The 12,234-nt window shown below is 46.9% G+C and overlaps 1 protein-coding gene across 11 annotated transcripts in view; it reads right to left on the bottom strand.

Moving 5' to 3' along the window:
- Window positions 1–12,234, bottom strand: part of IL1RAP (interleukin 1 receptor accessory protein) — a 49,034-nt gene that overhangs the window by 18,665 nt on the left and 18,135 nt on the right. For all 11 annotated transcript variants that reach the window (XM_087740155.1, XM_087740149.1, XM_087740160.1 and 8 more), the window contains 2 exons: window positions 1,472–1,757; window positions 528–720 (listed from right to left, as the gene is read on the bottom strand). In XM_087740155.1, the coding sequence (XP_087596281.1) occupies window positions 528–720; window positions 1,472–1,757 (479 nt within the window). The remainder of the gene's footprint in view (window positions 1–527; window positions 721–1,471; window positions 1,758–12,234) is intronic.

Genomic DNA, 12,234 nt, shown 5'->3' with positions numbered 1-12,234 from the left:
TAGGGATGTCTCCATCTTCAGAAAAGAGGTTTGCTTAATTGTGTCAAACAGGGCACCCATGGTCCTTGCAGAGGCCTGATGTACAACTTCATACCCTGACCTCAAAGAGTTTTGGAAAGGATGCTATTTTCATTAGCAGGTGGGTTTTCTTTGTTTTGTTTTTTGTTTGTTTTTACAGAAGAGAGAATATGAATTACAGTTTCCTTTACAGGGATAGTGACTGGCTCACACAGCAGATCAGGTATACCTGCCTGCAGCTGAACTGAGATTCCTAAATCCCTTCTTCTATAGTATTCTCCACTTGTGCATGCTGGTCAAAAAAGTTTCAGTGTGAGCTCTCAGTTCCCTCCCAAGAGCAGTTTTACCCTTGAACTCAATGGAAACAAAGCTCTTAAAATTAGTAAAGCTTCATTAACAGCTTCATCCCTGGGGAGACTCTGAAACATAACTCCATGATTCTCATGCCAACCATTGCTTTTTCAGATACAACACTGCATTCCTCCACTGCCCAAATAAGTCTTTCTTACCAAGTACCACTTGACAGTTGGTGTTACACTAGCAGGGTAAAACCCATCAATATCAGGACATATGATCTTCTCATTGGCATGCTCCAAGTAGAACATCTCCTCAATGGGTTTTATTGAATGGCTCACACAAGAGTGTTGGTCTTTCGGAACAACCTCCAAGGGAAATGCAACTTTGCTACAGTAGGTTGTATTTCTAAGGACAGAGGAAGACAGGGCTAATTAGTTAAAACTTGTTTACTCCTATAGCAGCAGAATGAAATAAAAATCACACCTGCAATAATGAGCACCATAGCGCTGATGAGGTATATACAGCCTTAGTTGACTCATTTATAAATGGGAAAGAAAACACCATCAGAGATGGCCATACTAGCTCAGAGAAGCCTATAAAGATGACTAACAAGCAACATCCACTCCCCTGCTGGTAAAGCAGGTAACAGGGTCAAAGACACGATGAACAAGAGACAACGTGAGGAAGATCAAAGAGAGCTCAGTGCATAGCAGATGCTATGTTCATTTTGTACCACACTTAGAGACACTTTTAATTTCCTAGAAGTCTGAATCTCATGAATCTTTGCCAAATTAGCATGCAGTCAAAACATTACCCCTGCATCTGAAGCTATTTTTACTCTAGACATACAGATCACTTCTTAATGGTGAGTGCCTGTGGATTTTGCCATGGGCTCAGCAATAATATTTTCATGGACACTTGCAGCTAGCAAGGAGAAGCATGCTCATTAATGTTTGCGAGGCTCCAAGCATTATTACAATGTAAATTGGCTCAGCACTGAGCGGTCTTATAATTGTAACATTCTTCTCCCATTAAGGCTTATGTAAATGGTCTTCTCCCTAAAGAAAGATCTGGTGCTAACAGCATAATTTTCCCGCTTCTATGAAAGTCCTTTGATTACACTGAAAACATACAGAAGCTGCACCACACAACCTACCTGAGCATGCAAGTGTAATTCCCAGTGTCATTTTGAAGAGCAGGCCAGAACCAAAGGGTGTCTTTCTCCTTACTGATGTGATTGTCCGGGAGACGAAAATTAATGGGCTCCTCCAGATCCCGGTCCTGCCCAATCCTGTACCAGATCAGGGTTAAGCCAGCAGAATGGGCTGTGCTGTAGTTGTACTTCAAGAAGGTCTCGAAAAGTGGGCATTTGATCTTGGCAGGCTCCCCATCATAAATCTGGATCTGCTTCATGGTGTCCACACCCCAGTCATCGCAGCGTTCTGCAGCCAGGAAGAACAAGGTACCTTAGCTTGCAAGTCTGCAGGAGAAAAACAGTTCTGCCCATGATCCCCACAGCCCTTGGTCCTGTCCCATTAAAATCAGAGGCAAAAATGTAGTGTTTTCAGTGGAAGCAAACTGGGCTTTTATAAAGCAGAGCAAGAATACTGTGTTCATTTCTAGAGAACCTGCAAACCTCTACTTTCACTTGTACACCTCCTGCATTTCTTCCAAGCTATTTATCCCCCATCAGGACAATAGGATAGGATATTCCTGCATAACACCAGGCTTCCTAGAGAGTTCCAAGAAAATTCAACCCTAAAAATCTTGTGTGGGAAGATAAAATTTGGATGAAAACAATGCTAGAGGTGTGTGTGCATCCACACACAGTGACAGGGAAAATGGAAGTAGAGGTGGTGATATAAAAGAGAAAAAAAAAATAATGCAAACATCAACCCTCCCTTAGAGCTATGGGCCATTGCTCCTGCCAGAAGCAGCTGGACTGTGGGTCCTGGGAGCGAAGTCTGTCTTTCTTGTGATGGATTCATGCGACGCCTGTGTACGCCATGATAACACAGAGTACAAGCGCTAATAAGTGACATGTAGCAACTGTTTATAGTGAAGTTTGGGAAGGGAGGCTGGGGGCAGAAGAGGCAGTATGGACGAGGTTGCAGCAGGTTCTCTTGGGGATCCCCAGGCAGCCCCCAGGGGCAATCCCCAAGCACAGTTCAACAGGCTCAGCATGGCTCACGGCAGACTCAGGCTGACATAGAAACTGGGCAGCATGAGAAAAAGCTGTGCAGTGCCTTTTTTTTTTTATTTATTTATTCTTGTCATTAGTGAATAGTTTCAGGACAAACAGCACTGTCAAAACCTATTTCTCTTCCAAGTGCTCCTTTCCACTCCATTCCTCCTACCCATCAGGATGCCCAGTCACAAAGGTACTCGATGCAAGCAAAGCATGGTACCAGGGTGTCAGCAAACCTGAGAGCAACCTACGCTGCCAGCGCCAGCTGGAGACACACGGAGAAGCTGCTGTCACTGCACCTCCCATCTCCCCGCGCTGACGAGGCAGAGCGTGGCACGGCACGCTTCCCAGCGCATCTCTTGTAGCTGCCAGGAGGCATTAGCTAGGGCAGCCTGACGTCTGAGAGCCCAAAATGAGTAAAACAGGAGAGGGGTGTGCTGCCTGCAGCAGTCCCCGGGAGCGGTGTCTCAGCATATCACAGGCACACCAAAGGCAACACTGCAAAGCCTCTCCGGTTTGCAGATATTAGAAGAACTCGGACGGAGAGGAAAAGCAGAATACAATATGCTCTTTGAGCCCAGTTCTTCTGAACTGACTTCACAGGCCCGAAGCAGGATTTCTGGCATTTTATCTTCCTTAAAGAGACAGTGGGATGTAACTTGGCCCCAAATTCATACTTAATTAAAAAAAGCAAAGAGATAAACCTTTGAGAAGACGGGCCCAGAACGCTTAAAGGCAGCAATGCTAACTCCTGTGGCTCAGCAATGGTTAGTCACAGTGAGGAGGAATCTGGGCCAGTAAGAATAGAAATGTTTCCTGGCGGTTTACACATAAACGTAAATGCAAACTGCACTGCTCCTCCCGTGGTATGCCAAACACTTATATGATAGAGTGCTACTTCTGAAGGAAGAGAGTGAATTGGGCTAGGAAGAGACAGTGAAGCTACCCAGAGTACAAGTATTTGCTAGTAGGAACCCCAAACCCAAATGGCTGGAGAGTGCTATCACTCGCCATCTAAGAAACATATAGATATGTCTTCCAAAACTGCACAGCATCATCCAGTATGGTTGCTACCACAGCCAGCACCAAGGCTCATTTTGAAAGACCAAATCACTATTGGAAGTCTTATACCATGGGAAGGTGGATAGTCACCACTATGGTCAAGGCCAACTGGAACCAGTACGCTGCTTTATTCTGGTGAGGTCAAACTACTGGATTAGGCATGGTGAAGTTTCCATAGAGTGGTAAATGAGACAAATGAGCCTGCCAGAGACTGCCTGCTAATTGCATGATAAAGTAGTGATTATTGTTCATGAAGGCAGGAAATTTATTTTTATGAAGAAAGGCTTTCCCTCTGAAAGGGAGCAGATCTGGGTCTGTAAATCAGGACATCCAGGTTCTCTTCCCAGCACCTGACTTCGCTGTCTCCTCTTGGGCTGCATAAAGGCAAATTGTCCTTATTACTTCAAATGGCAGGACTGGAGAGGAAGAAAACTATATAAAATATTACAGTATTGAAATTCTCGGAGTCAAGATCAATGAAATTTGCGATCATGAACAGCTCTTGCATTTTGCAACAGCCCATAAATCAGCACTGTAAAACTACTTACCCGTTCTACCTGAATGAGTTATTGAAAATAAATACAACTATTTTTTTTTGCTTCCTAGATTACTCAAAAGCAATGTATGAGCCTTGTCTTCTTGGCTGGGGAAGAAGCGTCTGTTACTATTCTTTACTATAAGACCTGTACCTGGAGATTTTATCTCACAGCTGGCTAATTTGCCTGACTTCAGGAACACTATCCCACCAAACAGCTAGTACTAAGGCTCCCCACGTGCGTCCTGCCTTGGGGTGCTGCGTGCTGAGCTGAAGCCCAAACAGAGCACATAACCGTGCTGGTAACAAGCAGCTACACCAGCAGGCTGTGCTTGCCACCCTGCCGGCAAGGACTTCTCCTGGCTGCCAGGGCAAAGCCAGCCCAGCATGGCTCTGAGGGCTCAGGGAGTAAAGCCACAACCCATTGCTCACAGCAGAGATGGCAGAAACACCACAGGTTGCAGTGAGACCGCCTTCATGCATAAAACACGAGGGCAGAAGTTGCGGTGCTTCGCACAACTTCCCTCCTCCCTGTGCCATGCTGACAGTAGTACTGCTATTTCAATTTTTTGCGGTGTTTTATGCCTGAGGTAGCTGGGCTGTGCCTGACATGGCATGTGAGGGGACTGCAGGGCATCCCTCGCACACACCTCTGTGAGCCTCTTCCCACTCGGCTATGATGTGGCTTTCTCCCTGTGCCAACAACACCCTTTGCCGTGGTGGCACTTTTGCAGCAGACCCCAGCGGATGGGTCAAGCCCAGGCAGCCGGCTCCACTCCCTACACGCGTGTAAGGCAGAGGGGATGCTTGCATTATTATCGCTATAATTTTATTTTCATCCAACAGCTCCCTGAAACATTCCATACCCCTTCCACTATTTTAACTTTTATTGGATATTCAGAGCCGATTTGCTGCTAACATCAGCATGCAGCTACTTGAATGTCAGTCTAAACTGGAGGTAGCCTGAAAAAAATGGCATGACTTCACACTGAATCTCACTGGCATAAAGCAGTTCCCACTATGGAAAAAAAAAAAAAATATATATATACACACACACATTGATATATCCTGACTCCAGTAACAATATTTGACGGCGCATTGCAGAAAGAAGATGCAAGGACCCAGTTCTAATTGTGAGAAACAGCACTAATTTCTACGGTGCTGTGCCCATTTGCAGCAACTCAGGCTTGTTTTCACTGGCTAAGCCTAGGAAGTGAGTTTCTTCTCTCTTGAAGTGTTTCCTGCACAAAACAGCCATTGGAGTTAAGAGCAGCTCCTGATTAAATCGAGTGGGATCAGCATTCATGCACCGACTTCAGAGGTTCACTAACGAATGGAAACCAGTGAAGAGATGGGGGAGCTAGATGCCACTCCATGGTCCCTTCCATGCTGCAGCAAATGAAGCACTACACACATAACTGAGGGACACAATAAAACTCTAAAAATCCACCATCCCACAAATGCATCTTCCTAGGAACACCTCTGTAAAACACTTTTGGAAGAAGCCATCTTTTTCTCATTACTCATGAAGTGTACTGCAGATGCCTGAACTGACCCTTCTTACTGCTGGGTGCTCTGTAATCACACAGCAGGGCGGTCTGTGACCCATAATACCTACCAGCGACAGACAACGCAGGAAAAAGGCAAGAAATGGTCCTGTTTCCACAGCCCTGCTTGGGAAAAGGGATGAGGATTATACAGGCTGGAGGGAGGCTACATGGTAGAAGGAAAGACAGCATTGGAAGAGAAAGTGCAGACAGAAAGGTCAGGCTAAGGATGCCCACCTTGATTTCATGTGCCTTGAGATAAAGATAAGAGCAGGCTGCTGTGCTACTGCTCCTCCCTGATGCACACTGGGAACTAGGTGAACTGGCAAAGTTAACTCCAAATGTCTTTCTTGCTTGGACTGTATGCTGCAATCCACGTTCACAGGGGTATCTACTACTGGTACAAGGGACAGAAACCTCTTCTGTTACAGAAATAGTCAGATCCGTCATGTTGCTGAATCTGGTGCTACAACACCCTTAAACACCAGGCATCCCAAAATGGACTCCTCCTCAGAAGCCAAACAAAGCTGAAGAAAGTGGCTTCTCCAGATGCAAAGTAGAAAATGAAAGGAGAGGAAAAAAAAATGATGTTGCTGCTCAGCTGCATAAAGGTGAAAACAGACATTTCTGGAAACCTTTCCCAACCTTTCACTTATTGCACTGATTTACCCCCTTGGGAACAGAGCTCTGAATACACACACCTGAAATGCTCCTGAGATACATCTGCAGCACCCATTACAAGCAGCCACACAGCCAAAACAGAGATGAAATTGGTGCAATTATCTGGATTTTTCAAGAAGAGACAAACTGCTTAATCCGTAGATCAAAAAAGAATATCAGAGCAAGGCCACATCAAGAAATGCCGTCCCATTTTCTCCACGGTTTGGCATTTCTATGCAGTCATTTTAAGTACCTTCATTTAAAAAAAAATTTCAATCACCAAAACTCTATCAGCTCCACACCGCCTCCACCCCTTCCCTCCCCAGCCCCCTGGGCTACAAACAAAGGCTTCCCCTAGTTAAAATTTCTGTGAAGAAATAATAAAGAGCCATTTTTATGAGAGGCCATCTATCATGCTAGCACAAATTACCCTGCCATTTGCCAAATTGATGCGCCCTTCTTAATCGTCTCTAATTTTGGGAGGGGGCCTGCCTTGCATGCAGATTGGGACTGTGCAGCAGCAGCAGGACATGAAGTCATCAATGCTGCCAGTTGAATGGCATGGCAGACCCCTCTTCCCTACACCATTTCAGCATGAGCATCAGATTGGGCTGTGCTATCTCAACAGCTTCCTACTTTCTTCAGCCACCCCTGCTGCATTATCTTAAAGCAAAACTGATGTGAGTCAGCCTTCACCCAAGGAGCATGGCCAGGCCAGTGGTTAGCCTGATGCAAGAATCAGCATCAATAAGGCAGAAAAAGCTGGTCACGCAAAGCGATTAAGTGAGAATTAGTCATTAGTACCTTAAAAGAAATTTTTTTCCCCCCACCCTCTTTCAAGCTCACAGCAGTCCGTGAGAAGGAAGCAGAGGAAGTCAGGCTGAATGGAGGAGCAGCACCGCGAGCACAGGAGGTACCAGCTGTGGCCAGCAGCCACGCGTGGGCGTGCTTTCCATTTACGGCAGTGCCAGGAGCACCCACTCTGCGCGTCTGCGTCTGCGTTTTTCTCTTCTGCGCGTCTGCGTTTTTCCCTTCACACGTGCGTCCTGCACAAGACCACCGCTCAGCACCATGCTCCCTGGCCATGTGCTTTGCTCACCAGCTGAGCAATAAGGCAGCATGGCAGGGCAGCCTTTCCCATGCGGTCTGTATCCCATCAGGAGGAGGGAGGGTAGCGTGCAACAAAACAAATGAGAACACCTTCCCTGAACAGCAAGAAGAGGCACAGACCCAAACACACTGAAGTCAGTGGGAATGACAGAGAACTTGGGTTAGCCCTAGCCAAGATCAGCTAGGTCTCACCATTTGCTCCCACTATCTCTACAGCAGCGATAGCAGTCGGAGAATGCCCAAAAACTCATTGCAGCTCAATGCTGTCTTGGAGGCTCAGCCTGGAAGCTGCACAAACTCTGCAGGAATTTATAATCTGACTTCCAGTGAAAATACATCCAAAAGGGCCTGTCATAAGCTCACTGCCTTCTTCCCACAGCCTCTCCAACAGAGCAAGTAAATAGAAGTGTTCCTGGCACAAACCTCCCCGTGACCGGCTCCGACGCACAGCATGCAGCCCGGCCCCATCTGCGCAGTTCAGCTGCAATGGCACTGGCGACGTGGCTTTACGCTTCTCCCGAGTCTCACCATATTCATCCTGTGGTGCCGCTGAGCTCCGATGCCCCCACGGAAGCAGCTCCACTGGATGCTGCACACAAGGATGAAGTCTCTCTCTCTCCCCCCCCAATCACTTTTATCATTTAAACAGATAGGACAGCTGAGAAAGGAAGAAGGAAAAGGACTTTGTGTTGCAGAACAGCTCATCTTTTCCAAAAGCACTTATACATTGTGGCTGTTTAACTTTAAATCCTGAAAGTCTAGTTTAAATAGGTGTGACAGTCAGCCTCTCTGCCAACTTCACGAAAAACAAGCTGACTGTGTAAACTTCTGTTGACTTCAGCACAGCCAGAACTTCAGAGGAAGTAGCCAAGGCACAACATCCAGAAAATGACGATTCTGTAATGGAGCCCATAGCTCCTGACTCCAAGTTTCCTTATCTAATCAAGCACAGCCTGTAACATGGGGAGGGGTAGTGGTTGTTTGTGTCTTTTAAAACTCCCCCACATTGAGCTCCATGCCTTCATTCTCTATCTGTGTGTAAAGCTGTGTTTACTGTATATGGCACAGAGTATTCTGGTTACCTCTAGCAACAGGGCCAAAAAAACCAACCAAACAAAAAAGTATTCCGTTTTCTCTAGCAAGCTTGACATGTTTTCCTGGAGGGTTTTTTTAAAAATTGAGATCAAAAAGATAAAGGTAGGGGTATGAACTGCTTCAAAGCCTGAAGGAGAAAAGGAGCAAATAGCTACTTTCCATCCCACTTCATTGAGGAAATTGCTGCGTGAAGCAAAGCAGAGCAGCATGGGAGGAGGGGGGAGAGAGAGAGGAAACGGAACGGCCCGTTGCAAAATCCTCTGTAGGAGAGGTAGCATGAAAAGGAGGTTTACCTGATTAGCACCACCATACAGCTGTGCTCACGCTGGCAGGGGCTCTTCTGTGTGCCTGGGACATCAGACTAGGCCTTGACAAGGTCCAGGCTCAACCACAGGCTTGCTTAGTTAAACTCACGCAGGCTAGTTATTGTACTTAGCCAGGGTCTCTGTTGCCTGCTTTAAAATACAGTTAACAATTCTGCATTGCCCACCACAAACATCCACAGGAATGGCTGTATAAAAAAAAAAAACACTGCAGCAGTTGTTCTCGGATGAGGACAGGAACTGAAAAAACGCAGCAGGCAGTAAAATGCACCATAAGGGTCTACAAGCCTGGCAGAAGTCACTTGTGTGCAATAAAATGTATGAGACTGAGCGCACAACTGTGTGGCTGCAGTGAGGGAAAGCGATGGATAAGGAAGGTAGAAGAAAGGTCCCCGATGTCCCCTGACACCCTATTTGATGCACACAGAGGAGCAAAAGCGACCGTCTAATATCACATCAGCAACACACCCAAAATGGGCTGCTTTCTTCCATACGCTTCCGCACTTCTGCGCAGACAGGTCACATCACGTTGACACCTGCACAAAACTCACCTCTCACAACCTATTTCCTCCGCTGACAAGAAGCAGAAGCAAGGTCTTATCTCCTCAGCAGGCACGACTCTGGCTGGCGAGGAGGGAGGCTGGCGGCTGCGGTTACACATCTGCACCCAGGCCAGCTCTGCTCTGCAGGTTTTATCTCCATCCACTTCAGGGCTATGCACCTTTCAACACCCTCGGTGTTGGATAACTTTATGCCCCCAAGTGCCATAAACTTCTACAACCACAGTAAGTCACAGACGGGTATGGATGGTTATAAAATCAGGTCCTAAATTAGGACAGCAAGAAGCTGAGATTGGAAGAGTAGGAGGAAGTCAGGAAATCCCAGGAGAAGATGATGGGGGAGGGATTTAGTCTCTTTAGAAAACAATAATGCAGTTTAATCTATTTTTCTTTTGACTTTACACACTAAAATAAGCTTCTCAGCTTCTGGGGCTGTCACAAATCATAAGGAAAATAAGGCCACTGGAACCCCATCAGTAGAATAAGAGCTATATAGTAATAATCCTGAGGAGCTACGCAGGGCTTTCCATCTTCAAAGTGTTTTACAGACGGTAATTTATTAATCTGCAGATTTCCCCTGGCCATAAGTAACTACTCTGCCTCTCTGCTAAGCACGAGACACGCAGTGCAGATGGGCACTTGGGAGAGATGGTGCAGGCAGCAGCTCCGACCTCCGGAGCCGGACCTCGGTTTCTGGCTTGCTGTGGTCAGACCTCCACTGCTTCAGCCACCGCCTGAATCCAGAAGCACTGGTGATGTCTGGCACTTTGCAGCCACCTTCAGAGGGGACAAAATCAGTGCCTGAGAGCCGCTGGTATGGGGTAGTGTAAAAGACATGCTCAGAACCTAGGAAATAACAGCAAAGTCCAGAATAAAACTCCCAGGACAGAGGCTCCTGGCTGCCTTACAGCCACTGCCTGACACCCACCTGCTGGGGTGTCACTCTGGGCAGAAGCTGGCCCCAGTCCTGGGCTCATCCTACCATGCAGCCCATCTGATAGCCCCCAGGGGAGCTGTCAGAGGAGTTTCCTATGCAAACACGATGCTTCCTCACACCAAAGGACTATTTATGCACAGCAGTTACCTGTTCACACTAGGTTGGTCCTTTAGATAATCAGCATGAGGCTGCGCCTCCTTTCCTGGCAGCAATATTCTTCTGCTTTTCTAATTCCCCAAGACAATACTCCTAACTGTGATCCTCTCCCCAGCCCTCGCTCTGTGAAAGCTGGGAGCTTGTGGAGAATGAGAGAGCAGCCTGGTTAGCAGAGAGAGAAAAATGGAAGAAGGAGCACAACTACAGCTGCACCTTCTAAATAAGTTGGTATCTAACATAGGCCAGCTTTATTTAGAAACAAGAAGATAACATTATTCCGTATTCATACTAGCTGTTATGTTCTTTGTCCGTGGTTTTTCATCTCTTAAGCCAGTATATATTTATATGACTTCAGTAGTGCCAAAGAAATCATCATAAGACCAAAACTGGGTTCATAGGGTTTTGCTATCCTTCTCTGGCTATCAGAACATCTGGGTTCATTAAGCATCCTACAGCACAAGTGCAGAGATCTAAGCCTTATTTCCATTTTAAGGACAGAAAGGAAAGCAGGAGACCCTGAGTACCATTGCAAACAATGTCCCAAAGGTCATGAGAACGGAATTCAAACCCAGGCACTGCAGATTATGTATATTCTCAAGACCAGAAGAGATTTGGCCACGCATACAGCATGAGTGAGTAGCAGACTCAGGCACAAATTCAGTGTAGAGTAAAAGGCTTGGAGTCTGAGACTACTCAGATCACATTTCTTTCCTCTTCCAGCTTGCAGCTCCCTTTCAGCAAATGATTTTGTTTCAGCACCAGCTTCCATACAAAGCAGAAACAGCAGAGCCCAAAGAATGGATGTTTAGAACCACAGTGCTGTTGGCAAAATTTCTGGAGAAAAAAAAAGTTTGCAGGTTTGTCTCTCCAGTAAGAAGTAGGGTGCAGTACAACGCTGAAGCCTTCTGACACACTGCCAGGGAGACTGTCAGCCATACTGGCTGAACTGGATGGAAAGGCCATCTGCATTATAGCAGGAGCAGTGCTGGTGTTCTATAGCTGAAATTTAGTAAGTGTTGGGTCTTTATCCCCTCTGTAAGCTCAGAGAGCTCAGGACTCAGCAGAGCTGCTACCCCTGGCTTGGGGCAGTCTGGTCAGTGCTGCTGAACACACTGCTCCCCCGGGAAGGACCACAGAGGCAGGCAGGAAAAGTGGCAGCAAGCGCCAACGGGACTCCTACTCCTGCCCCTGCCTCCAGCCTTCCCTGACCAGCCTGGGCTAGAGAGAGAGCTGGTCCTGACAATACAGCATATACACGACCATTATAGCAAAGCACAGAGAAAGATCCAGCTGAAATGACAAATCCCTACCAAGCTATACACCTTAAATATGCCAGGAGCTAGGTTCCCCGGTGAGAACTACCCATCTCCATGGCCTCGCTTGGTGTTAGAAGACCACTGGGGCAGCTGCAGACTGTGCACAGCCCTTCTGCATTCACTCCAGGTAACCTCTGCTCCTCTCCCCTCACCTACGCTCCCCGCTCCGAGAAGAAAAAGCAAACCCAAATGCTGCAACATTATCAGAGCATGTCCGGTCTCCCACACTGGTCTGTGTTTATGACTTCGCAAGGGTGAAACAAGCTCCAGTTGCCTTTTGGTGCCAGTCCCAGGAAACCCCGCAGTGTAACAGAGGGTTGCACAGACGGCTGCCCCTCCATCCAAGTACAAACAGCCATAAAAGCCCGTCATGAATAACAAAAGACATTTTGACAGCCCAGAGTCGTTTATGATGTCCATGGAACAAAAA

This window comes from Nipponia nippon, unplaced genomic scaffold, assembly GCF_047370975.1.
Source record: "Nipponia nippon isolate SJK-2023a ecotype South Korea unplaced genomic scaffold, ASM4737097v1 scaffold_7, whole genome shotgun sequence".
Taxonomy (NCBI): domain Eukaryota; kingdom Metazoa; phylum Chordata; class Aves; order Pelecaniformes; family Threskiornithidae; genus Nipponia; species Nipponia nippon.
Note: the sequence above shows the minus strand (reverse complement) of the source record. Positions and strands in the feature narration are given on the sequence as shown.